The 27,960-nt window shown below is 36.4% G+C and overlaps 11 protein-coding genes across 11 annotated transcripts; all 11 read right to left on the reverse strand.

Annotated features, from left to right (window-relative positions):
• Window positions 1-27,234, reverse strand: LOC133845625 (procathepsin L-like). Its single transcript, XM_062280127.1, has 2 exons — window positions 27,218-27,234; window positions 1-1,095 (listed from the first exon to the last, which is right to left on the reverse strand). The coding sequence occupies exon 2, from the start codon at window positions 1,054-1,056 to the stop codon at window positions 58-60; it is 999 nt and encodes a 332-aa protein (XP_062136111.1). The 5' UTR covers window positions 1,057-1,095; window positions 27,218-27,234; the 3' UTR covers window positions 1-57.
• LOC133845640 (cathepsin L-like) lies at window positions 2,371-3,398 on the reverse strand. Its single transcript, XM_062280140.1, has one exon. The coding sequence runs from the start codon at window positions 3,376-3,378 to the stop codon at window positions 2,392-2,394; it is 987 nt and encodes a 328-aa protein (XP_062136124.1). The 5' UTR covers window positions 3,379-3,398; the 3' UTR covers window positions 2,371-2,391.
• On the reverse strand, window positions 4,994-6,101 carry LOC133845632 (procathepsin L-like). The gene has a single exon (XM_062280133.1). It carries the CDS (start codon window positions 6,072-6,074, stop codon window positions 5,088-5,090), a length of 987 nt encoding a protein of 328 aa, XP_062136117.1. The 5' UTR covers window positions 6,075-6,101; the 3' UTR covers window positions 4,994-5,087.
• On the reverse strand, window positions 6,767-7,633 carry LOC133845647 (procathepsin L-like). Its single transcript, XM_062280150.1, has one exon. The coding sequence runs from the start codon at window positions 7,625-7,627 to the stop codon at window positions 6,848-6,850; it is 780 nt and encodes a 259-aa protein (XP_062136134.1). The 5' UTR covers window positions 7,628-7,633; the 3' UTR covers window positions 6,767-6,847.
• On the reverse strand, window positions 9,604-10,714 carry LOC133845627 (procathepsin L-like). The gene has a single exon (XM_062280129.1). It carries the CDS (start codon window positions 10,663-10,665, stop codon window positions 9,667-9,669), a length of 999 nt encoding a protein of 332 aa, XP_062136113.1. The 5' UTR covers window positions 10,666-10,714; the 3' UTR covers window positions 9,604-9,666.
• LOC133845636 (procathepsin L-like) lies at window positions 15,045-16,162 on the reverse strand. Its single transcript, XM_062280137.1, has one exon. The coding sequence runs from the start codon at window positions 16,124-16,126 to the stop codon at window positions 15,140-15,142; it is 987 nt and encodes a 328-aa protein (XP_062136121.1). The 5' UTR covers window positions 16,127-16,162; the 3' UTR covers window positions 15,045-15,139.
• On the reverse strand, window positions 16,876-17,890 carry LOC133845622 (procathepsin L-like). Its single transcript, XM_062280126.1, has one exon. The coding sequence runs from the start codon at window positions 17,881-17,883 to the stop codon at window positions 16,876-16,878; it is 1,008 nt and encodes a 335-aa protein (XP_062136110.1). The 5' UTR covers window positions 17,884-17,890.
• On the reverse strand, window positions 19,464-20,571 carry LOC133845629 (procathepsin L-like). Its single transcript, XM_062280130.1, has one exon. The coding sequence runs from the start codon at window positions 20,523-20,525 to the stop codon at window positions 19,527-19,529; it is 999 nt and encodes a 332-aa protein (XP_062136114.1). The 5' UTR covers window positions 20,526-20,571; the 3' UTR covers window positions 19,464-19,526.
• Window positions 22,141-23,454, reverse strand: LOC133845637 (procathepsin L-like). Its single transcript, XM_062280138.1, has one exon. The coding sequence runs from the start codon at window positions 23,397-23,399 to the stop codon at window positions 22,413-22,415; it is 987 nt and encodes a 328-aa protein (XP_062136122.1). The 5' UTR covers window positions 23,400-23,454; the 3' UTR covers window positions 22,141-22,412.
• On the reverse strand, window positions 24,471-25,517 carry LOC133845621 (procathepsin L-like). Its single transcript, XM_062280125.1, has one exon. It carries the CDS (start codon window positions 25,476-25,478, stop codon window positions 24,471-24,473), a length of 1,008 nt encoding a protein of 335 aa, XP_062136109.1. The 5' UTR covers window positions 25,479-25,517.
• Window positions 25,969-27,050, reverse strand: LOC133845630 (procathepsin L-like). The gene has a single exon (XM_062280131.1). The coding sequence runs from the start codon at window positions 27,031-27,033 to the stop codon at window positions 26,035-26,037; it is 999 nt and encodes a 332-aa protein (XP_062136115.1). The 5' UTR covers window positions 27,034-27,050; the 3' UTR covers window positions 25,969-26,034.
• Window positions 27,235-27,960: the final 726 nt, after the last annotated feature.

Below are 27,960 nucleotides of genomic sequence, written 5' to 3' on the forward strand. Positions count from 1 at the left end.
TTGGATAAACAATCATTTATTTAAATGAAATAAATAAAGAAAATACAAAGACGTCGATTAAATTACTGGATAAATTGCATAACTGGCAATAGCACATTGATTGTTGCGATTTCGAGCCATGCGAATATATCCATTTTCTCCCCAATTCTCGCCCCAAGAATTCCTCACCAACCAATAATCTCCTCCAACTGAATCGGTGCCGTAGCCAATAACAACTAGACTATGGTCTACAGAATGAGAGCACGACGGATTGTTCAAGACGCCACTTTTGTAATATTGGAACAGGGCGGCGTTGAGACACACCGAGATGGGTCCCTTATTGGCGACGGCGGATGCCAATGCGGCTTCATTTCCCCTAGCAATTTGTATAACAGCTGAGATTTTTGATCCAATGTTGTTCTTATTGTATCGGCAAGTGTTGTCTCGGCCTTCATATGGATAAGAGCTGGCCGTGTTTATACCACCATTGTCCCTAACATAATTCAATGCTTTAATCGGCCAGCCCCCTGTACAGCCTCGGTTGTTATAGGGATAACCTCTTGTGCAGTCCACCAAATTTTGTTCGGACAGGGATACTCTCTGGTTTGAGTTTATAAAGTGGTGACTTTCCAGTGAGCCAACTGCAGAAAAAGCCCAACAGGCGGCACAGGTTCCTTGATTTTTAACTGGATTAACAGCGCCTGAAAGACGCCAATCAACGCTACTCGGGAGACTAGCTATGGCAGATGTATTGTAAATATTGTCGATGCCTTCCTGGGCGTCCTCAGGATTGAGATTTGTAAGCATGCGCGTTTTGAATTCCTCGGGAGTCATATCAGAAAATTTATTCACACCCATCTCGTAAGACTCCTCTCCGGCCAGATAGCGTTTGTTGTGAGTGTCGATGAGTTTCTTGTTTTCCACGAATATCTGAAGGCGTTTCAATTCCTCACTAGAATCCTTATAGGTTTTGTGGTGCTTCAATTTGAAGGCGTTAAACTCAGCCTTAAGTATGTCTTTAAGACTAGTTGCTTGGACAACTGCCACGAGGACCAGAATTAGAATGACTGCTTTCATTATTATTTAGCTTAGAGCCCTCGAAAGATCTATGGGATACTGAATTGATTATTTTCAATCTATCCATAAATATAGGCGGAATTACATCTTTATAACCATTTCAAATGGAAGGGGATTAAAACAGTATTTTCACACAGCGTAACGATGTCTATTTTAAGTAATAGCCAGTCGAAGGGATTTGAGTTTAGCGTCTAGATAGCTGATGTTTCACAAATATATTATATAAGTAGTTAACTATATAATTATAAAGCAATAAAATATGTAACTATTCAATTGAAGTTGCTAAAAGTGATCGATTCACCTTAGAATATTCAACACTACAGTTAATTGTATATTGACAATCTTATACATAGTTCAATAGCATTAGATTCATGCTAAATTAGTATATTTACTTGCATAATGCATTTGCAACGCGTATGTTACATGATAATCTTATTAACAGTATTAAAGTAAACAGTAATATTTACGGCTCATTTGTAAATAAAATACTCCACTTTTGTAATGCCAATAGCTTTAAATGGGTCAGTGATAACCTAGCTAGATACGATTTTAAGTGTTGCCAATAGAAATTTCCATGATTTTATGCATAACTTGTAATACAATTAGTGCGAAATTATCAAATATTTCAACTTTTAATGTAAATTTTAAAATGAATTTGTGGAAAACCAAGAGCTGTTCCCAATATGTATAATCTTTCACTAAAAATGAGATTCCTTAAGTTATTTACATATTTACTAAGAGCTCCATGTGATTGAATATTATAGGGGTACACTTTTTGAATGGATTTACATCTATTTCTAAAGGCTCATTGACAATGAAACAATGCACGTATTGATTGTCCCCGTTAGTGTTAAAGCAGAATAAATAAAATTATTTTATAAAGAATTGTAGCATACTTCTTGGCATTTAATTTTTAAAATGTGACACCGGGTCTTGTAAAACTTTTGAAGTTATATTAAAAATAAATTATGATAGGTCTATAAAAATTCAAAGATTAAAATAAACTTCTGATTCTTTTAAGAAGGACAACATCAAGTAGATATTTTAAAAGTTTTAGTATACTTATTCAATAAAATTATGTGTACTGTAAGTAATACAAGTAGAGATCTATAACAAAAATAATATAAAATATTATGGATCTATAGAAAAAAAATAAGTAGAACTACATATGTTAGCAAGATTTTCCTACAAAAAATTAACCTGGCTCGTTAATTTATTTTATTTGATTACTAAATAAAAGATTTATATAGATTAACCAATTAAAGACATTTATTGTATAAATAACATAATTTAATTTAATTGAATGATTAAACGATATTTAAGAAGTGAAGTCCCTTAGACCAAAGGATAGACGCCATACTTGGCAATACTGCATTGATTATCCTTGTTGCGCGCCATGCGAATGTAACCATTTTCACCCCATGACTCTGCCCAGGAGTTCTTCACCAGCCAATAGTCGCCGCCAATGTCATCACGACCATAGCCAACGACGACAACGCCGTGGTTTACTTCTCCCTGGCACAATGGTTCATCTAATACTCCACCTTCATAGTGCTGAAAGAAGGATGCATCAATGGCCACAGATATGGGTCCCTTCTCTGCCACAGCTGCTGCCAATGCGGACTCATTATCTCTCTGTACACCGACAGTGCCAGTGACCTTAGCTCCAATGTTTTCAACATTGAAACGACACTCGCCATCTATGCCCTCGTAGGGATATGAGTCTTCAGTGTTTACGCCACCATTGTCCTTGATATAGATGAGAGCTTTTTCTGTCCAGCCGCGACTGCAGCCACCATTCGTTGTGTCGCAGTCAACCAGATTCTGTTCGGATAGCGAGACAAGCTGCTGGTATTTGATGAAGTGATGTCCTTCAAGTGTGCCAATGGCAGCAAACGCCCAGCAAGACTCGCAGTCTCCTTGACTTTTCACTTTAGTGACTGCACCCTTTTCACGCCAATCTATACTCTCTGGTAACTTAATAGTTGGCGATGGAGTATATATTTGATTGATGTCAAATGTCAGGTTATAGGGATTGATGCTTGACAGCACTACCTCCTGAAACTCCTTGGAGTTCAAGTCTGAAAATTGATTGATGCCCATCTTGTAGGTCTTTTCTCCAGCCGTAAATCGCTTGTTGTGACTATCGATCAGTTTCTTATTTTCTACGAAGTTCTGCAGGCGCTTCAACTCCTCACTAGCATCCTTGTAGGCTTTGTGATGCCTCAATTTGAAGGCATTGAACTCAACTTTAAGAATGTCCTTAAGACTAGTTGCTTGAACAACTGCCACTAGGACTAGAACTAGAATGACTGCTTTCATTGCGATTTAGCTTATTACCCACTGAGTAACTGTGAGAAACTGAATTGATTGACGATGTTGCACCTTTTATACGTCTTTAATGGGTCCAATGATTTACAATCTATACTATAGATAAGCGGAATTAAATCTTTATAACTGTTTCAAGTGGACAGGGTTTAATACAGCTTTTGCAGAAAGCGTAACTATGTCTATTAAGTAATAAATAGACAAAGAAGGGTGTCGGTGTTTTATAATAATAGGGTGTCCGAATAGATAGTTGATAGAATGTTAGCTCACTTAAGCTATATTTATTTAAAGGTTTAAAAAGGTCAGTCTTAACTGAGTTAAATAACAAGCTATAGTTGTAACAAATAACATTGCATAAATTGTTAAACATTGACCGAATAAGACAAAAGAAAAACAAAATAAATCAAGTTGAAAATATGTACATATGTATATAGAAGTCTTTGAGTCTAAAAAGCATATTAACCCGGATATTAACGATCCGTTTATTTACTAGTCTTATTTAAAATTCTTCTTAGCGAGAACTTTTACTGAATTTTTCTTGTCCTTTAATTAACTGCCTAAGTAACTGAGTTTACAGGCGCTCGAAACTTTTAGAAGCGTGAAACTCTGTAAATATTCTCGAAAAGTTCATAACATTACTCCAATCCGTCTTCACCCCAATCCTCATCCCAAGAGTTCCTCACTAACTAATAACCTCCTCCAGCTGGATCGGTGCCATTGCCAATGATAACTTCAGCATGGACTGTATCTTAAGAGCTCGACGGTTCATTGGAAACACCACCTACATATATAATAATGGAAGAATATGCGTCAACACACACCTTATTGGCAACAGGGGATGCCAATGCGGCTTAATTTTCACATTCTTAAGCTTTTTGCTCCAACGTCGTCCTCATCGAAACTGCAATCGTCATCACGCATAATAGTGGGAGCCTGCAACATGTGTCATGTAAAATGTGTCATAATTTGTGATATATTTATTTAACTATTGAATATGAAACAAATTTAAACTACATGATATACTATAAGATAGATAGTAAATCTAATTTAAGCTAAACAAAATTTGTTTGCGGTAATCGTGGTATGCATCATTAAAACTTTGCTTATTTTAAATGCAGTCAAATTCTAATTATTTAAAAAGTAGCGGTTCGTTCGCGGTACATACATACATATATGAACGTATTATTAAATTTTTGTGGGAGTGCAGTTTTGCTTATTTAGCGAGTGGGTTGAATTGTATGTACTAACATTAAGCAATATTTACGATTGCGTCTTCAATATACCGCCAAATATTAGTGCAACACCATTACTAGCAGAAGCTTGTCTTTGCCCAATTTTCGCTCAATATATCATAACTTGATTTCTATAGAAATTTCTCGGTTAACAAACATTTGATACACAAACAAACACAAAGGAACAAGGAGGCATGTCCGGTGCTAAAAAGTATATGCTTATGTACTTGATCAGTAACAATAACAAAACCATATCCGACTGTCTAACAAGTCAGTCTTAGATTATTAGAGAGCTGAAATATACACGTAGTAATTAATATTTACATATTACTGAATTAATATTGCCTTTAGATTTAGTCGTAGTAAAACAGTTGACATTTTTTAACCAATTCAAGATATTTATTGAAATAATTAAAATGTTGTAAAAGAATAAATATTATTGGAATTAAAGATAATTAAGAAAAACGTCCTTTAGACCAACGGGTAGACGCCATGGTCCGCAATCTTGCATTGATTATTCTTATTGCGAGCTATGCGAATGTATCCACTTTCACCCCAGGACTCTGACCAGGAGTTCTTCACCAGCCAATAGTCGCCGCCAATGTCATCACGACCATAGCCAACGACGACAACGCCATGGTTTACATCGTCCTGGCACGAAGGTTCATCGAAGACACCTCCTTGATAGTTCTGAAATTGTGAAGCATCAACGGCCACTGAAATGGGACCCTTCTCTGCAACGGCTGCTGCCAGCGCAGACTCATCTCCACTGGCCACACCGACAGTGCCAGTGACCTTTGCGCCAATGTTCTCAGCATTGAAACGACATTCGCCATCCCTCTCTTCATAGGGATATGAGTCCTCAGTGTCAACACCACCATTGTTCTTGATAAAGTTTAATGCAGTTTCTGGCCAGCCGCCATCACATCCGCCATTCTCCTTGGAGCAATCGATTAGATTCTGTTCGGATAGCGAGATAAGCTGTCGGTTCTTGATAAAGTTTTGGCCCTCTAGTGTGCCAATGGCAGAAAAAGCCCAGCAAGATCCACATCCGCCTTGATCCTTAACTCTTGTAACTGCTCCCTTCTCACGCCAATCTATGCTTCCGGGTATTTGAACACTTGTTGATGGAGTGAATATTTGAGTGATACCAATTGTCAAGTCATTGGCATTGATGCTTGACAGCACTGTCTTCTGGAATTCCTTGGAGTTCAAGTCTGAGAATTGATTGATGCCCATCTCGTAGGATACTTCCCCAGCAGCATATCGCTTGTTGTGACTATCGATCAGTTTCTTATTTTCTACGAAGTTCTGCAGGCGTTTCAATTCCTCACTAGCATCCTTGTAGGATTTGCGGTGCTTCAATTTGAAGGCGTTAAACTCAGCCTTTAGAATGTCTTTCAGACTGGTTGCATGGACAACTGCCACGAGGACCAGAATTAGAATGACTGCTTTCATTGTGATTTAGCTTAATACCCACTGAAGAACTATGGGAAACTAATTTAGGTTGAGCATGGCTCGCCTTTTATACTACTTTCATATGTCCAATGATTATTTACAATCTCCATAAAGATAGGCGAAATTACATCTTTATAACCATTTCAAGGGGGAAATGTTAAGTAATAAACAGATTAAGGAGGGGTTTTAATAACAGATATTTGATATCATACATTGTAATGCGGATGTATTCTAAAATTTTTTTGTAATAGGTAATTGGTAGAACATTAGCTCACCTAAATAATCATACAAATTTATTTTTATTTTTAGCTTTAAATAGGTCAGTCATAACCGCTTTAGATAACGTTCTATATATTATACTTACATTCAAAATGATTTGATTCTCGTAAATTAAATATTTATAACAAATAAAATAACGAAATATATTAAAAATTAATGCGCAATTGTGAAATAACAGATAGACCGCTTGAGGCAAAACATTAAAATTAATAAACAGATTGAGTTGAATTTGACTGAAATATTCCCACTCCCTCAATTAACTGCCTGAAAGACTAAAACTAAAATGAATGGCAAAATTAACATACGTTAGAACGAATTGTCGATTAGCTAGTGTAAATTCATTATTGCTTCCAAAGGATTAAATCTCTCTTATTACTCTCGTTTTGAACATATTGAAAGCCAAAGCATTAATGCAAAATTACTATACAGAGCGCTGAAAATTTTAAATTATTTAATTTATTTACAAATAAGTGAATATAATAATATAGTGTTCTTTAAACTAATGGATAAATGGCTGAATTGGCAATACCGCATTGATTGTCACAATTGCGAGCCATGCGAATGTATCCGTCTTCACCCCAATCCTCGCCCCAAGAGTTCCTCACCAACCAATAATCTCCATCAGCTGGATCGGTGCCATAGCCAATAATAACTACAGCATGGTCTGTATCTTGAGAGCACGATGGTTCATTTAAGACGCCACCTTCATAATTTTGGAAGAAGGAGGCATCGACACATACCGAGATGGGTCCTTTATTGGCGACGGCGTCTGCCAATGCGTCTTCATTTCCACTTTCAATTTGTGAAACTCCCGAGATTTGTGCTCCTACGTCGTCCTCATCATAACTGCAATCGTCATCTGTTTCTTCATACGGATAAGAACTTTCTGTATCTATTCCACCATTGTCCTTAACATAATTCAATGCTTCAATCGGCGAACCGCCATCACAACCGTCGTTGTCGTAGGAATCGTCACTTGAGCAGTCCATCAGATTTTGCTCAGACAGAGATACACTCTTTCCTTTGTGTATGAAGTACTGACTTTCCAGAGAACCTACGGCAGAGAAAGCCCAACAGGAGCCGCATTGGCCTTGATCTTTAACAGGGTTAACAGCACCCTTAACACGATAATCAACTTCACTTGGAAGGTTCTTCTTGGCAGAAGGATTGTAAATATAATCGATACCTTCCAGTGAATGATTTGTATTAAGGCTTGGAAGCATAAGCCTTTTAAATTCCTCTGGAGTCAAGTCAGTGAATTTATTTACACCCATCTTGTAAGTCTTTTTTTTTGGCTACATAGAACTTGTTATGCCTATCGATCAATTTTTGTTGTCATTAAAGATCTTCAGACGCAGCTGTTCCTCGTATTCGCTATCGTAGCTTTTCTTATGCTCCACTTTAAAGAGTTCAAATTCTGCGTTAAGTAAATTATCGTAAGTGATTCTTGCCTGGATAAATCCCACGAGTGCGAAAAGCAAAATGCAAATTACCGCCTTCATATTGAAGTTTTTAATATAAACTGATCATAGATCTGTATAATATGAGGCATTATATACCCAGACTGGGATTGATCGTTACGCATGATCTCGAGAAACCGCAAAAAATATCATAAAGCTAAACAAAGAGGAGAGGATAGATGAAATAACAAAACAAAAATGTACTTCTTGATTATTTATTTAAGTAATATTGAATTAAAGCAGGTGCAAGTTTGTAATCTATCACCCGAGATAGCACAATGTTCCTCGCGGTATCGATATGGAGAGAATGACTCAAAAATAATCGGCATCTGTGAAGGAAAAGATACAACATTATCTAATACTATTTTATTTTTATTATACCCTCTACCCCCATAGGGTAGAAAGGCTCGAGGAAATGGCAGAAGGAGGCATCTCCGACCCTATAATTAATATATATACTTGATCAGCGTTAACAGCCGACACAATATAGCCATGTCCGCCTAAATCTCAGAGACTACAAAAGAGAGAGAGAGATAACTTACCCAATTCCGCCCCACAATTGGATACGAATCGAATAACCGTCAGAATTTTGAAGCTAGGGTCACGATTGGTTCACAAAATAATACTTACATATATGCTTCATGGTTCCTGAAAATTTGGTTTGCGGTCGAAAATGCCTAATCACTCCATGGTCTATTTTGAATCTAGAGCTATATCAATATACCAAATATAGAATTTTTTAATTTTTATTGTAGTATGTATATTGTTGTATTTTTGCTTTTATTTAAAATGGGTAACGGGTATCTCACATTTGAGCGCATTGCAAATTGCAATCCACTTTAGTTCAGTCGAACTTGTGGTGATGAATACCTCTTAATATTTTTATACTCGCTACCCATAGGTAAAGGGTATAATTACTAACTTTGTGCTTGTATGAAAATGTATTTAAAATGGAGAAGGAGATTTCGTCGTTATAGGACAGTTGACATTTTTAATATATTTATTATTTATGGAAATTACTTAAATTTTGTAAGAGAATAAATTATAGTTGATTTATAGATGATTAAGAAAAACGTCTCTTAGACCAACGGATAGAAAAAAGGCAAATTGCTGCCTTCATGCTAAAGTTACACAACTTACACTCATTCTAGATCAGCGGAGTGTCATGCATTATACATCAAGACTGCTGTTCATCCGTTACACATTGCAGTGGGACCCCGCAGCATATTTCGCAATGTCGAACAATGAGCAAAGAATTTCACAAATAACCAAACCGGAAGGTGATCCAACATTTGAGCAATGTTGAATTAAATAAGGGTGCACAGTAATACACTGTGTCTTGTATACCTTATAAAATTGTATTCAGTTATCGCCTGACCACAAGTAATACACGTATATTTTTTAGCTTACGAAATATACTACGATATGGGTTTATTTTAATGCAAACTTAATATTTGACCAATATTTGTGTACCAAACTGTTATTTGAAATCAGTGAAAAAGCATCTGTGAAAAGCCATTGCTAAAAATTGAGTTTTAGTGTTAAGATTTTTAAACTCTACTTTGATTTTTTTTTACGTAACACATAGCATCAGCTGCTAATTTAGCTGGATCTAATTTAGTGAATTTATAATTGCGATTGTGAAATTGCATAACATGCGTTTGACTATTTTTGAAAGTTCTTTACTATACCGTCGGTTGCATGACTATTGGGTATAACTATAAAATTTCCTTAATATTTAATTATTTTACCCTTATGAAAATATTTCTAATAACGTTAAAGATTGTAAATGGGATAAACAATTATTTATTTGCAATAAAATAATATAAATTATATAAATACAAAGATATTTATTAAATTAAAGGATAAATTGCATAACTGGCAATAGCACATTGATTGCTACGATTGCGAGCCATGCGAATGTATCCGATTTCTCCCCAATTCTCGCCCCAAGAGTTCCTCGCCAGCCAATAATCTCCTCCAACTGAATCGGTGCCGTAGCCATCAACAACAATACAATGATTTGTAGATTGAGAGCACGATGGTTCATTGAAGACGCCACTTTGGTAGTATTGGAACAAGGAGGCGTCGACGCACACCGAGATGGGTCCCTTCTTGGCGACTGCGGATGCCAATGCGGCTTCATCTCCGCTAGCAATTTGTATAACAGCAGAGATTTTTGATCCAATGTTGTTCTTATTGTAACGGCAAGATTTGTCTTCTCCTTCATATGGGTAAGAGCTTTCAGTATTTATACCACCATTGTCCCTAACATAATTCAATGCTTCAATCGGCCAGCCACCTCCACAGCCTTGGTTGTAATAGGGATAACCTCTTGTGCAGTCCACCAAATTTTGCTCGGACAGGGATACTCTTTGGTTTAAGTTTATAAAGTGATGACTTTCTAGTGAACCGACGGCAGAGAAAGCCCAACAGGAACCACAGGAGCCTTGATTTTTAACTGGATTAACAGCGCCTGAAAGACGCCAATCAACGCTACTCGGGAGACTCGCCTTGGCAGAAGGATTGTAAATATAGTCGATGCCTTCCTGGGCGTCAGCAGGATTGAGGTTTGTGAGCACAAGAGTTTTGAATTCCTCGGGAGTCATATCAGAGAATTTATTCACTCCCATCTCGTAAGACTCCTCTCCGGCCACATAGCGTTTGTTGTGACTGTCGATCAGTTTCTTGTTTTCCACAAATATCTGAATGCGCTTCAACTCCTCACTAGCATCCTTGTAGATTTTGTGGTGCTTCAATTTGAAGGCGTTAAACTCATCCTTAAGAAGGTTTTTTAGACTAGTTGCATGGACAACTGCCACTAGAACCAGAACTAGAATGACTGCTTTCATAGCGATTTAGATTAAAACTCAGTGAAGAACTGTGCGAAACTGAATTGAGTTGAGCACCCTTTGCCTTTTATACGTCTTTAATGAGTCCTATAATTTACAATCTTTTTTATAGATAGGCGAAATTACATATTTATAACTATTTCAAGCGCTTTTGCAGATAGCTTAACTGTGATTCTCTTAAATAATAAAAAGACAGGGGAAGGGTTTTATAACACATATTTCACATACATACACCGTAATGTGGAGGGATAAAATAATATTTTTTTTTGTTTTAAAAGATAGTCGACAGAACATTACACTTGAATAATCATAAAAAGCTATATTTTATTTGATTACGTAGCTATTTGTACTTATAGTTTGAAATAGGTCAGTCGTAATCGTCTGAGATAACATTACATATACTTAGTTTGTAAAAAATAAAATCGCGAAATTTATTAAAAATTAATGCGCAATTAATTGAATATAGACTGTATGATGCAAAAAATAGAAGAAACCAACTTAAAAGTCTTGAATTATATATGGCATATTATTCTGACCCTATAAAGTATATATTCTTGATTAGTGTCAACAGCCAAGACGATATAGCAGTCTGTCCGTCAGTCTGTCTGTCCATATGAAACACTGTATTTTAGAGACTATAAGAGAGAGAGAGAGAACTATCCTTTTTTATATCACTTGTTATGCTTACACGCAGATCAAGATTGTTTCAAACTTTCACCACAACCACTTCCGCCCCGCAAATTGACTAAACTTGAATACCTATCGTTATTCTAAAGCTAGAGTCGAATTTTGGTATATAAATTAATAACTATTGTCTGTGAGATTAGTAGTATTTTTGTGGTATATTATGTTATTATATTTTAAGAATAACTAAGTTAGCGGATATCTTATAGTCAAGTACACTCGACTGTAGCTTTATGATTAGTATTTAAAATTCTTATAAATGCTAGACTGACTGAAACTATAATAACTAGGGATACCAGAGTTGACAGGCGCTCAAAAAATTATCGTTCAACTAATGTAATTATGTTCATTGCAACTTTTATATAACTATTCTCGCTTTTGTTATAACTTTTTGTGAGTCCAAGCGAATTATGACTTGGAACCTATCCGTTAGAATTTTTAGTTATAAATAATACTGCAAGTATTATGCTTTAATTTATTTATTAAAACAAGTAAGAAAGTTACAGTCGACACATATAAAATATACCATAGACGGCACAATATACGAGATTGTCGGATGAAGCAACTCAGACCCCAAGTAATAAGGCGTTTTTTGCCCATACAAAAGTATTTATTTAATACAAAAGTATTTATTTATTTATTATTGTATATACTAAAATTCGTAGCTCTAGCTTTAAAATAACGCTTGCTATTCTATATAATAATACCCTTCTACCCTATGGGTAGCGGGTATAATGAGTTTTATTATTAATATTGTAAATATGAGAAATATTGCTTTGAGAGTATAACAGAGTTCGGAATATTTCGTTACAATATTACAATAAAGAGAACGCTGTAAATTTCAAAAAGGGTAATTTATTTACAAATAAGTGAATATAATAAAATATTGTCCGTTGAACTAATGGATAAATTGCAGAATTTGCTATACCGCATTGATTGTCACAATCTTTATCCCAATCCTCGTCTCAAGAGTTCCTAGCCAACCAATAATTTCCTCCAACTAAATCGGTGCCATAACCAAACACAATTGCACAAAGGTTTGTTTTTTGGTAGCACGATGGTTCATTGAAGTCGTCCCCTTAATAATATTGGAGGAGGGAGTCATCGATACATACGCAGATGGGCCTATTAGTCTATGCCTACTTTTGAGTAACTGATTTTAAAGCTTTGGAGCTTTTTAAATTCCTTGGGAGTCAAATTATTAAATTTATGTACAGGCATCTTCTAAGTCTTCTTTTCTGCTATTTAGCGCTTGTTGTGCGTGTCGATCAGTTTCTTGTTGTCCTTAAAAATCTGCAGACGCAGTTGTTCCATGTCAGCTGTATGTCTTCACGTCTGAGTGGAAATTTATATTATATTATTATATACACGTGCATCTACATACATACATAATGAATATTTACACTTTAGTTTAGCTTTAGTGTTTTAGCAGATTACAGTTCGACTTCGTAAATATAAAACAGTTGAAATTTTTGTAGTAGGACGTGTGCCTACACACACACTCTCTCTCGATATTGGCTCTCTTTATCATGCCTCTCATTCTATTTCACATTCTATGTTATACATAATTAAGCTATACGGTCAGTCTTGATCGAACAGCAGAATAAATCGGACGCTAAAATACAATTAGTGTTGTTTCTTTAACTACCACAATTTCAGAAGTGGATCGGCTAAAAAAAAAAAATGAACACGTCTACATTTGAGAAATACACTACGACACAATTAAAGAAGTGGCTAACAGCGCTATGTTTGCCCACGACGGGCAACAAGGCAGAATTAATAAAACGATTGCTCGATGTTTCACCAGAGATGTTTGAAGAAGTACCATCAGGAAGCAACGATTTATTAAATTTGGCCAATATTTTGTCTGGCCAAGAAAACGAATTGCCCAACAACATCGAGCGTCATGATCAGACTCAAAATGTTCCCGAAAATTCTGACCTAGGAGAGAGTATTCGCCAGGATTTGCTAAACACTATTCAAAAGCTGCAAGAAGAATTACGTTTAGTCAAAGAGGAATTGCGAAATTCTCAGAACAACGCAGCTGCACATCAGATGTCTACAACAGAAATAGACAACAACAACAACGGCGCCACACAGTTTTTGCGCGCAGCTGCACAGCGTTCGGCGCCAGAAGTCGCGAATTTGGGCGACAACAACAACAACAACGACAGCAACGGATCGACACAAACAACAACGGCGCCACACACTTACTCGATTTGTGCACAGCTGCACAAAGTGCGGCGTCAGAAGTCGCAAATTTGGGCGGCAGCAACGACAACAACAACAACATCAGTAGTTCTCTATGTCAAATTATGGGCAGCACTGGAAATGTAACGGACAGTACTGTAGAAGAAAAGAATGAACTAAGCGAAGTAAAATGTGGGTCAGCGGTCTCGCTCGCACTCGCAAAGGAAGCTACGCTGGAGTTCGACGGAAAATATTGTGCACGTTTTTGGGTAAACCAACTCAAAAGCGTTGCAGATATGTGTAAACTTGATGAGGAGTCGCTTCGCATGCTATTGGCCATAAAGTTAAAAGGAAACGCTCAGCAATGGCTGCATGCAAATTCAACTCGCTTGCGTGAACCTTTTCACAAGCTTTGTGATCAACTGATAATAACATTCGGCACTGTAGCTTCGAAGACAGAACTACGACGAAAGTTTGAGCAACGAAAGTGGCAACAAAATGAGCGTTTTGCAATGTACTTCGAGGAGAAGATCGCCTTATCACAATCCATTACACTGGACAACGATGAGCTTTTGGAACACATTATCGAAGGCATACCGGAGCTGAACTTACGCAACCAGGCGCGCATTCAGAGATTTGGAGATCCAGAGCAGATGCTACAAGCTTTTGCACACATATGTCTTCCGAAATACGATGCGATAGAGGGTACTAAGATGACGGCGGAGAACAACGACAAGTGATGCCACAACTGTTAGGAACATAGATTATTAGGCAACAAATGTTAGGAACACAGATTGTTGGGCAACAACTGTTAGGGACATCAACTGTTAGGCAACAACTGTTAGGAACATAGATTATTAGGCAACATCTGTTAGGAGCACAGACTGTTAACGATAACAGAACGAATAATGAAAACAAACTGTTAGGAAATATTTATGCTAAACCACAACTGTTACGAGATTGTTATGCTAAATCACAACTATTAGAGGATCAATTTATTAAGGGCGATAGAATAAATGAAAAAAAAAAAAAACTTTTATGGAATTATTAGAAGAAAATAATTAAGAACAACAAAGATTTATCAAATTAGTAAACTCAGCTTCTACTTCCATGTTTACATGGAAGAAACTTTTCAATGTTTTAATCAGGCAAGAATTAAATAATAAGTAAAAATGTATAAAAATGTTTTACTGTACGAAATAATAGTAAAAGTATTAGTTAAGATTTATTTTTATTCTTTGTAAAGTCAAGATCAGGAGATCTGGTTCGCAGGATGGCCGAGTTGTAGTAGGACGTGTGCCTACACACACATACATACATATACTTTAACTCGATGCTCTCTCGGCTATCCGAACTCTCTCTCGATATTGGCTCTCTTTATCATGCCTCTCATTCTATTTCACATTCTATGTTATACATAATTAAGCTATACGGTCAGTCTTGATCGAACAGCAGAATAAATCGGACGCTAAAATACAATTAGTGTTGTTTCTTTAACTACCACATTTTGTTAACCAATTCAAGATATTTATTGAAATTACTTAAATTTTGTAAAAGAATAAATTATAGTTTATTTACAGATGATTAAGCACAACGTTCCTTAGACCAACGGATAGACACCATGGTCCGCAATCTTGCATTGATTATTCTTATTGCGAGCTATACGAATGTATCCATTTTCACCCCAGGACTCTGACCAGGAGTTCTTCACCAGCCAATAGTCGCCGCCAATGTCATCACGACCATAGCCAACGACGACAACGCCATGGTTTACATCGTCCTGGCACGAAGCTTCATCGAAGACACCTCCTTGATAGTTCTGAAATTGTGAAGCATCAACGGCCACTGAAATGGGACCCTTCTCTGCAACGGCTGCTGCCAGCGCAGACTCATCTCCACTGGCCACACCGACAGTGCCAGTGACCTTTGCGCCAATGTTCTCAGCATTGAAACGACATTCGCCATCCCTCTCTTCATAGGGATAAGAGTCCTCAGTGTCAACACCACCATTGTCCTTGATAAAGTTTAATGCAGTTTCTGGCCAGCCGCCATCACATCCGCCATTCTCCTTGGAGCAATCGATTAGATTCTGTTCGGATAGCGAGATAAGCTGTCGGTTCTTGATAAAGTTTTGGCCCTCTAGTGTGCCAATGGCAGAAAAAGCCCAGCAAGATCCACATCCGCCTTGATCCTTAACTCTTGTAACTGCTCCCTTTTCACGCCAATCTATGCTTCCGGGTATTTGAACACTTGTTGATGGAGTGAATATTTGAGTGATACCAATTGTCAAGTCATTGGCATTGATGCTTGACAGTACTGACTCCTGGAATTCCTTAGAGTTCAAGTCTGAGAATTGATTGATGCCCATCTCGTAGGATACTTCCCCAGCAGCATATCGCTTGTTGTGACTATCGATCAGTTTCTTATTTTCTACGAAGTTCTGCAGGCGCTTCAACTCCTCACTAGCATCTTTGTAGGTTTTGTGGTGCTTCAATTTGAAGGCGTTAAACTCAGCCTTTAGAATGTCTTTCAGACTGGTTGCATGGACAACTGCCACGAGGACCAGAATTAGAATGACTGCTTTCATTGTGATTTAGCTTAATACCCACTGAGGAACTATGGGAAACTAATTTAGGTTGAGCATGGCTCGCCTTTTATACTACTTTCATATGTCCAATGATTATTTACAATCTCCATAAAGATAGGCGAAATTACATCTTTATAACCATTTCAAGGGGAAATGTTAAGTAATAAACAGATTAAGGAGGGGTTTTAATAACAGATATTTGAGGTATTCTAAAATTTTTTGTAATAGGTAATTGGTAGAACATTAGCTCACCTAAAGAATCATAAAAATTTATTTTTATTTATAGCTTTAAATAGGTCAGTCATAACCGCTTTAGATAACGTTCTATATACATACATATATTCAAAATGATTTGATTCTCGTAAATTAAATATTTATAACAAATAAAATAGCGAAATATATTAAAAATTAATGCGCAATTGTGAAATAACAGATAGACCGCTTGAGGCAAAACATTAAAATTAATAAACAGATTGAGTTGAATTTGACTGAAATATTCCCACTCCCTCAATTAACTGCCTGAAAGACTAAAACTAAAATGAATGGCAAAATTAACATACGTTAGAACGAATTGTCGATTAGCTAGTGTAAATTCATTATTGCTTCCAAAGGATTAAATCTCTCTTATTACTCTCGTTTTGAACATATTGAAAGCCAAAGCATTAATGCAAAATTACTATACAGAGCGCAGAAAATTTTAAATTATTTAATTTATTTACAAATAAGTGAATATAATAATATAGTGTTCTTTAAACTAATGGATAAATGGCTGAATTGGCAATACCGCACTGATTGTCACAATTGCGAGCCATGCGAATGTATCCGTCTTCACCCCAATCCTCGCCCCAAGAGTTCCTCACCAACCAATAATCTCCATCAGCTGGATCGGTGCCATAGCCAATAATAACTACAGCATGGTCTGTATCTTGAGAGCACGATGGTTCATTTAAGACGCCACCTTCATAATTTTGGAAGAAGGAGGCATCGACACATACCGAGATGGGTCCCTTATTGGCGACGGCGTCTGCCAATGCGTCTTCATTTCCACTTTCAATTTGTGACACTCCCGAGATTTGTGCTCCGACGTCGTCCTCATCATAACTGCAATCGTCATCTGTTTCTTCATACGGATAAGAACTTTCTGTATCTATTCCACCATTGTCCTTAACATAATTCAATGCTTCAATCGGCGAACCGCCATCACAACCGTCGTTGTCGTAGGGATCGTCACTTGAGCAGTCCATCAGATTTTGCTCAGACAGAGATACACTCTTTCCTTTGTGTATGAAGTACTGACTTTCCAGAGAGCCTACGGCAGAGAAAGCCCAACAGGAGCCGCATTGGCCTTGATCTTTAACAGGGTTAACAGCACCCTTAACACGCCAATCAACTTCACTTGGAAGGTTCTTCTTGGCAGAAGGATTGTAAATATAGTCGATACCTTCCAGTGAATGATTTGTATTAAGGCTTGGGAGCATAAGCCTTTTAAATTCCTCTGGAGTCAAGTCAGTGAATTTATTTACACCCATCTTGTAAGTCTTTTTTTTGGCTACATAGAACTTGTTATGCCTATCGATCAATTTCTTGTTGTCCTTAAAGATCTTCAGACGCAGCTGTTCCTCGTATTCGCTATCGTAGCTTTTCTTATGCTCCACTTTAAAGAGTTCAAATTCTGCGTTAAGTAAATTATCGTAAGTGATTCTTGCCTGGATAAATCCCACGAGTGCGAAAAGCAAAATGCAAATTACCGCCTTCATATTGAAGTTTTTCAATATAAACTGATCATAGATCTGTATAATGTGAGGCATTATATACCCAGACAGGGATTGATCGTTACGCATGACCCGAGATAGCACAATGTTCCTCGCGGTATCGATATGGAGAGAATGACTCAAAATAATGACTCAAAAACAAAACATAAAGATACAACATTATCTAATACTATTTTGTTTTTATTATACCCTCTACCCCATTGGGTAGAAAGGCTCGAGGAAATAGCAGAAGGAGGCATCTCCGACCCTATAATTAATATATATACTTGATCAGCGTTAACAGCCGACACAATATAGCCATGTCCGCCTAAATCTCAGAGACTACAAAAGAGAGAGAGAGATAACTTACCCAATTCCGCCCCACAATTGATAAGAATCGAATAACCGGCTTAATATTGAAGCTAGGGTCACGATTGGTACACAAAATAATACTTACATATATGCTTCATGGTTCCTGAAAATTTGGTTTGCGGTCGAAAATGCCTAATCACTCCATGGTCTATTTTGAATCTAGAGCTATGTATATCAATATACCAAATATAGAATTTTATATTGTAGTATGTATATTGTTGTATTTTTGCTTTTATTTAAAATGGGTAACGGGTATCTCACATTTGAGCGCATTGCAAATTGCAATCCACTTTAGTTCAGTCGAACTTGTGGTGATGAATACCTCTTAATATTTGTATATTATATATACCCATAGGGTAGAGGGTATAATTACTAACTTTGTGCTTGTATGGAAATGTATTTAAAATGGAGAAGGAGATTTCGTCGTTATAGGACAGTTGACTTTTTTAGTATATTTATTATTTATTGAAATTACTTAAATTTTGTAAGAGAATAAATTATAGTTGATTTACAGATGATTAAGAAAAACGTCTCTTAGACCAACGGATAGAAAAAGGCAATTGCTGCCTTCATGCTAAAGTTACACAACTTACACTCATTCTAGATCAGCGGAGTGTCATGCATCATACATCAAGACTGCTGTTCATCCGTTACACATTGCAGTGGGACCCCGCAGCATATTTCGCAATGTCGAACAATGAGCAAAGAATTTCAGAAATAACCAAACCCGAAGGTGATCCAACATTTGAGCAATGTTGAATTAAATAAGGGTGCACAGTAATACACTGTGTCTTGTATACCACAAGTAATACACGTATATTTTTTAGCTTACGAAATATACTACGATATGGGTTTATTTTAATGCAAACTTAATATTTGAGCAATATTTGTGTACCAAACTGTTATTTGAAATCAGTGAAAAAGCATCTGTGAAAAGTCATTGCTAAAAATTGAGTTAACACTAATTGAAGATTTTTAAACTCTACTTTGATGTTTTTTACGTAACACATAGCATCAGTTGCTAATTTAGCTGGATCTAATTAAGTGAATTTATAATTGCGATTGTGAAATTGCATAACATGCGTTTGACTATTTTTGAAAGTTCTTTACTATACCGTCGGTTGCATGACTATTGGGTATAACTATAAAATTTCCTTAATATTTAATTATTTTACCCTTATGAAAATATTTCTAATAACGTTAAAGATTGTAAATGGGATAAACAATTATTTATTTGCAATAAAATAATATAAATTATATAAATACAAAGATATTTATTAAATTAAAGGATAAATTGCATAACTGGCAATAGCACATTGATTGCTACGATTGCGAGCCATGCGAATGTATCCGATTTCTCCCCAATTCTCGCCCCAAGAGTTCCTCGCCAGCCAATAATCTCCTCCAACTGAATCGGTGCCGTAGCCATCAACAACAATACAATGATTTGTAGATTGAGAGCACGACGGTTCATTGAAGACGCCACTTTGATAGTATTGGAACAAGGAGCCGTCGACGCACACCGAGATGGGTCCCTTCTTGGCGACTGCGGATGCCAATGCGGCTTCATCTCCGCTAGCAATTTGTATAACAGCAGAGATTTTTGATCCAATGTTGTTCTTATTGTAACGGCAAGATTTGTCTTCTCCTTCATATGGGTAAGAGCTTTCAGTATTTATACCACCATTGTCCCTAACATAATTCAATGCTTCAATCGGCCAGCCACCTCCACAGCCTTGGCTGTAATAGGGATAACCTCTTGTGCAGTCCACCAAATTTTGCTCGGACAGGGATACTCTCTGGTTTAAGTTTATAAAGTGATGACTTTCTAGTGAACCGACGGCAGAGAAAGCCCAACAGGAACCACAGGAGCCTTGATTTTTAACTGGATTAACAGCGCCTGAAAGACGCCAATCAACGCTACTCGGGAGACTCGCCTTGGCAGAAGGATTGTAAATATAGTCGATGCCTTCCTGGGCGTCAGCAGGATTGAGGTTTGTGAGCACAAGAGTTTTGAATTCCTCGGGAGTCATATCAGAGAATTTATTCACACCCATCTCGTAAGACTCCTCTCCGGCCACATAGCGTTTGTTGTGACTGTCGATCAGTTTCTTGTTTTCCACAAATATCTGAATGCGCTTCAACTCCTCACTAGCATCCTTGTAGATTTTGTGGTGCTTCAATTTGAAGGCGTTAAACTCATCCTTAAGAATGTCTTTTAAACTAGTTGCATGGACAACTGTCACTAGAACCAGAACTAGAATGACTGCTTTCATTGTGATTTAGATTAAAACCCACTGAGGAACTGTGAGAAACTGAATTGAGTTGAGCACCGTTTGCCTTTTATACGTCTTTAATGGGTCCGATTATATACAATCTTTTTTATAGATAGGCAAAATTACATATTTATAACTATTTCAAGCGCTTTTGCAGATAGCTTAACTGTGACTCTCTTAAATAATAAACAGACCGAGGAGGGTTTTATAACACATATTTCTCATACATACACCGTAATGTGGAGGGTTTAAATAATATTTTGTTGTTTTAAAAGATAGTCGACAGAATATGACACTTGAATAATCATAAAAAGCTATATTTTATTTAATTACGTAGCTATTTGTACTTATAGTTTGAAATAGGTCAGTCGTAATCGTCTAAGATAACATTACATATACTTAGTTTGTAAAAAATAAAATCGCGAAATTTATTAAAAATTAATGCGCAATTAATTGAATATAGACTGAATGATGCAAAAAATAGAAGAAACCAACTTAAAAGTCTTGAATTATATATGGCAAATTATACTGACCCTATAAGGTATATATCCTTGATCAGTGTCAACAGCCAAGACGATATAGCAGTCTGTCCGTCAGTCTGTCTGTCCATATGAAACACTGTATTTTAGAGACTATAAGAGAGAGAGAGAGAGAACTATCCTTTTTTATATCACTTGTTATGCTTACACGCAGATCAAGATTGTTTCAAAATTTCACCACAACCACTTCCGCCCCGCAAATTGACTAAACTTGAATACCTATCGTTATTCTAAAGCTAGAGTCGAATTTTGGTATATATTATATAATAATAACTATTGTCTTTGAGATTAGTAGTATTTTGGTGGTATATTATATTGGTATATCTTAAGAATAATAATATTTTTAAATGGATAGCGGATATCTTAACATATCGTCAAGCACACTCGACTGTAGTTTTATGATTAGTATTTCAAATTCTTATAAATGCTAGACTGACTGAAACTATAATTACTGGGGATACCAGAGTTGACAGGCGCTCAAAAAATTATCGTTCAACTAATGTAATTATGTTCATTACAACTTTTATATAACTATAAATATTCTCGCATTTCTTATAACATATTGTGAGCCCAAACGTATTATGACTTGGAACCTATCCGTTAGAATTTTTAGTTATAAATAAAACTGCAAGTATTACGATTTAATTTATTTATTAAAAATTACTTTTATTATTAATATTTTAAATATGAGAAATATTGCTTTGAGAGTATAACAGAGTTCGGAATATATCATTACAATATTACAATGAAGAGAGCGCTGTTAATTTGAAAAAGAATGATTTATTAACAAATAAGTGAATATAATAAGATATTGTCCGTTGAACTAAAGGATAAATTGCAGAATTTGCTATACAGCATTTATTGTCACAATCTTTACCCCAATCCTCGTCTCAAGAGTTCCTGGCCAACCAATAATTTCTTCCAATTAAATCGGTGCCATAACCATACACAATAGCACATTGGTTTATTTTTTGGTAGCAAATTATTGAATTTATGTTCACGCATCTTCTAAGTCTTCTTCTCTGCTATTTAGCGCTTGTTGTGCGTGTCGATCAGTTTCTTGTTGTCCTTAAAAATCTGCAGACGCAGTTGTTCCATGTCAGCTGTATGTCTTCACGTCTGAGTGGAAATTTATATTATATTATTATATACACGTGCATCTACATACATACATAATGAATATTTACACTTTAGTTTAGCTTTAGTGTTTTAGCAGATTACAGTTCGACTTCGTAAATATAAAACAGTTGAAATTTTGTTAACCAATTCAAGATATTTATTGAAATTACTTAAATTTTGTAAAAGAATAAATTATAGTTTATTTACAGATGATTAAGCACAACGTTCCTTAGACCAACGGATAGACACCATGGTCCGCAATCTTGCATTGATTATTCTTATTGCGAGCTATACGAATGTATCCATTTTCACCCCAGGACTCTGACCAGGAGTTCTTCACCAGCCAATAGTCGCCGCCAATGTCATCACGACCATAGCCAACGACGACAACGCCATGGTTTACATCGTCCTGGCACGAAGGTTCATCGAAAACACCTCCTTGATAGTTCTGAAATTGTGAAGCATCAACGGCCACTGAAATGGGACCCTTCTCTGCAACGGCTGCTGCCAGCGCAGACTCATCTCCACTGGCCACACCGACAGTGCCAGTGACCTTTGCGCCAATGTTCTCAGCATTGAAACGACATTCGCCATCCCTCTCTTCATAGGGATAAGAGTCCTCAGTGTCAACACCACCATTGTCCTTGATAAAGTTTAATGCAGTTTCTGGCCAGCCGCCATCACATCCGCCATTCTCCTTGGAGCAATCGATTAGATTCTGTTCGGATAGCGAGATAAGCTGTCGGTTCTTGATAAAGTTTTGGCCCTCTAGTGTGCCAATGGCAGAAAAAGCCCAGCAAGATCCACATCCGCCTTGATCCTTAACTCTTGTAACTGCTCCCTTCTCACGCCAATCTATGCTTCCGGGTATCTGAACACTTGTTGATGGAGTGAATATTTGAGTGATACCAATTGTCAAGTCATTGGCATTGATGCTTGACAGCACTGTCTTCTGGAATTCCTTGGAGTTCAAGTCTGAGAATTGATTGATGCCCATCTCGTAGGATACTTCCCCAGCAGCATATCGCTTGTTGTGACTATCGATCAGTTTCTTATTTTCTACGAAGTTCTGCAGGCGTTTCAATTCCTCACTAGCATCTTTGTAGGTTTTGTGGTGCTTCAATTTGAAGGCGTTAAACTCAGCCTTTAGATTGTCTTTCAGACTAGTTGCATGGACAACTGCCACGAGGACCAGAATTAGAATGACTGCTTTCATTGTGATTTAGCTTAATACCCACTGAAGAACTATGGGAAACTGAATTGGGTTGAGCATGGTTCGCCTTTTATACCTCTTTCATGTGTCCAATGATTATTTACAATCCATCCATATAGATTGGCGAAATTACATCTTTATAACCATTTCAAGAGGAAGGGGATTAAAAGAGCTATTGCACATACTAGATAGGAAAAAATGTTGAGTTGGAATTAAAAATACCTAGATGAGAGAAGATACTTTTAAGCCTCTTAATGTCGATTAAATGGATATGCATTGATTACTAAAGAAAGTCTTATTTTCAGAGTTTCAGACCTAAGTTGTTTGAGGAAATTGATTTGAATTTAGCAGATGGAGTTTATGTTTTTATTTTATGACTCTTATTTTCTTTAACCATAAATTATTTTAAAATACTTGTATAATGTAAATAGTATTGTATAATTATTATTTGTTTAATGAGATAGACTGTAGATTGCTTTCGGGTAACTCTTTCCTAACAGTTACATGATATTTTCGTTATAAAAAAAATAGTTACAACAGAGGCTCATATATCAACAATCATAAAAAACCAAAAATTATTGATTACGAAGTTGTTTCTAATTTATTTCTTCAAATAGGTCAGTGTAATAAGACCATTATAACGTTCTGAATCATGTCAACAACATATTCTATTGTTACTAATTTATGATTAAGAAGAGCATCTCCAGCAAGTACTTGCGATTTTTAATAGTTTTGCATGTGAGGTCGAATTTTTTTTACTCATCGGACTGACTCATAAATTAATAATTTAAAATATTATTTATATATAGAGAAATAAAATAAGTTTCAGAATATATTCAGAAAATCATATGATTGGGATTTGAATTTTTTAAGATCTATTATTATGTGCGGTATCTGATATTTGCTCAAAGTATTTGACTATTGAGTTAATATCAAAATAAAATAATTTATATAAATTTGAATGACAATATTACTATAAATATAACGTTGTAGATTCAATATACATGTATTCGTTAATTTAGTAATAAACAAATACAATACAATGATGTTCGTGATAAGAGCACAATATATCCACTAAATTAAAGGATAAGTTGCAAAACTGGCAATAGAACATTGATTGTTGCGATTACGAGCCATTCGAATGTATCCATTTTCACCCCAATTCTCACCCCAAGAGTTCCTCACCAGCCAATAATCTTCTCCAACTGGATCTGTGCCATAGCCAATGACAACCACACAATGGTTCATAGGTTGAGAGCACGACGGATCATTGAAGACGCCACTTCTGTAATGTTGGAAGTTGGAATCGGCGGTGAAACACACTGATATGGGTCCTTTATTGGCGACGGCGGATGCCAATGCGTCTTCATTTCCACTTTCAATTTGCACAATCCCAGAGATTTTTGCTCCAATGTAGTTCCTATTGTAACGGCAATAGTCGTCTCTAGCTTCATACGGGTAAGAGCTTTCAGTATCTATACCATAGTACCTAATATATTGGAATGCTTCAATCGGCCAGCCGCCTGAGCAGCCTCGGTTGTAATAGGGATAACCTCTTGAGCAGTCTACCAAATTTTGCTCGGACAGGGATATTTTCCGACCTTCGTTTATAAAATACTGGCTTTCCAGTGAGCCAACAGCAGAGAAGGCCCAACAGGAGCCACAGGGATTTTGATCTTTAATTGGGTTTACAGCGCCCGAAGTACGCCAATCAATGCTTTTTGGAACGCTATCCTTGGCAGAAGGATTGTAAATATAGTCGATACCTTCTAGTGAATGATTTGAGTTAAGGCTTGAGAGCAAAGAGATTTTGAATTCCTCGGGAGTCAAATCAGTGAATTTATTTACACCCATCTTGTAAGTTTTCTCTCCTGCTGCATAGCGCTTGTTGTGTCTGTCGATTAGATTCTTATTGTCCTTAAAGATCTGCAGACGCAGTTGTTCTTCGTATTCGTTATCGTAGCTTCTCTTATGCTCCACTTTGAAGAGTTCAAATTCCGCGTCAAGTACGTCATCGTAAGTGATCCTTGCCTGAATGTATCCCACGAGGGCGAAAAGCAAAATGCAAATTGCTGCCTTCATGATGAAGTTACACAACTTAAACTGATGAAAGTTCGTCGGAGTGTCAGGTTTTATATACCAAGATAGGTAGCAATATGTCAAGCATAATTGTGGGAACCCGCAGCTTATGTCAAGTAAAATATGTCAAAGTGACGAACCAAGTGCAAAGAGAGAAAAGAAAAAACAAAATTTGATGATTCATTTGTGCTGAATTAATTGAGCAATACAAAACCTAAACTAAACCACTTTCTATTTATAATACTATAGAAAATAAATCTTACCCGTATGCGGTAATCATAGTGATGACTCGTAGTTCTTTTACATAAATTTAAGCTAAATACAATACAAAATAAGCGCGGTCTGTTTTAAAACATTTCCGAACTTACATGTAAGAAAATTCTAATTATTTAAAGTGGTGGTCGACCACAAGCGATTGTATATACATACGTATTGTTCAATTTAAACAACCTTAAAAATATTAAAACTTTTTTCATTAACGTGAAAAACGCTGTAGATTTTGTATACTAACATTTATTAGCAATTAAATAAAAAAGAAATACATATACAAAGATGTCCATTAAACTAAAGGATAAATTGCATAACTGGCAATAGCACATTGATTGTTACGATTGCGAGCCATGCGAATATATCCATTTTCTCCCCAATACTCGCCCCAAGAATTCCTCACCAACCAATAATCTCCTCCAACTGAATCGGTGCCGTATCCATCGACAACTACACAATGGTCTACAGATTGAGAGCACGACGGTTCGTTCAAGACGCCACTTTGGTAATATTGGAACAGGGAGGCATCGACACACACCGAGATGGGTCCCTTATTGGCAACGGCGGATGCCAATGCGGCTTCATTTCCACTAGCAATTTGTATAACAGCAGAGATTTTTGATCCAATGTTGTTCTTATTGTATCGGCAAGTGTTGTCTTCTCCTTCATACGGATAATAGCTGGCAGTGTTTATACCACCATTATCCCTAACATAATTCAATGCTTCAATCGGCCACCCGCCTGAACAGCCTTGGTTGTAATAGGGATAACCTCTTGTGCAGTCCACCAAATTTTGCTCGGACAGAGATACTCTCTGGTATGAGTTTATAAAGTGGTGGCTTTCGAGTGAGCCAACTGCAGAGAAAGCCCAACAGGAGGCACAGGATCCTTGATTTTTAACTGGGTTAACAGCGCCCCAGTCACGCCAATCAACGCTACTTGGAAGGTTAACCAGGCTAGAGGGATTGTAAATATAGTCGATTCCCTCTTGGGAGTCAGCAGGATTGAGGTTTGTGAGCACAAGCGTTTTGAATTCCTCGGGAGTCATATCAGAAAATTTATTCAGACCCATCTTGTAAGACTCCTCTCCGGCCAGATAGCGTTTGTTGTGAATGTCGATCAGTTTCTTGTTTTCCACGAATATCTGAAGGCGTTTCAATTCCTCACTAGCATTCTTGTAGATTTTGTGGTGCTTCAATTTGAAGGAGTTAAACTCATCCTTAAGAAGGTTTTTTAGACTAGTTGCATTGACAACTGCCACTAGAACCAGAATTAGAATGACTGCTTTCATTGTGATTTAGCTTAATACCCACTGAGGAACTATGGGAAACTGAATTAGGTTGAGCATGGTTCGCCTTTTATACATCTTTCATCATCTAGTCATTTACCATATACCCATATAGATTATCGGAATTACATCTTTATAACAATTTGAAGTGGCAGGGGATTGAAAGAGTATTTGCACACAGCGTAACGATGTCGAAGAGATTTGAATTTAGCGTCCAGATAACTAATATTTCACGAAAAGATAGCTGATTATATATAGCTGATTATACTATTATAAAGCAATAAAATATGTAACTATTTAATTGAAGTTGCGAAGGGTGATCTAATGACCAGAGAATAATCAACACTACAGTCTATTACGTATCTTCATTTGCTTTGCAGGACTTTTTAACAATTTAATAGCATGAAATTTATTTAGAAGATGGAGTCAAGGCTTGACTTAAGCCCTTTGATCATAAAATAATATATTAACTTGCATAATATATTTGCAACGAGCTGTTACCTGTATTAAAGTAAACAGTAGTATTAATGGCTCATTTGTAACAGTCATAAAATATTCCACCTTTTGTATTATCAATAGCTTCAAATAGGTCAGTCATAACCTAGATAGATAAGATTTTAAGTGTTGCCAATAGAAATTGCCATGATTTCATTTATAACTTGTATTAGTGCGTAATTAATAAATATTTCCACTTAGAGTATAAAAAAAAATTTGTGGAATATCAGGAACTGTATTTTTTTATACTTCTAATATGTGGAATCTTTCACATTATTTTTAAGATCTGTATGTGATAGAATTTTAAAGGGGTAAAATTTTTGAATTGATTTACAATAAATACAACTATTTTATAAAGAATTCTATCAGTTAAATTTCAAAATGTGTCAGCGAGTCTCGTAAAACTTTTCAGGTACATTCTTTTAAGAAGGGGCT

Source organism: Drosophila sulfurigaster, chromosome 3, assembly GCF_023558435.1.
Source record: "Drosophila sulfurigaster albostrigata strain 15112-1811.04 chromosome 3, ASM2355843v2, whole genome shotgun sequence".
NCBI classification, from domain to species: Eukaryota; Metazoa; Arthropoda; class Insecta; order Diptera; family Drosophilidae; genus Drosophila; species Drosophila sulfurigaster.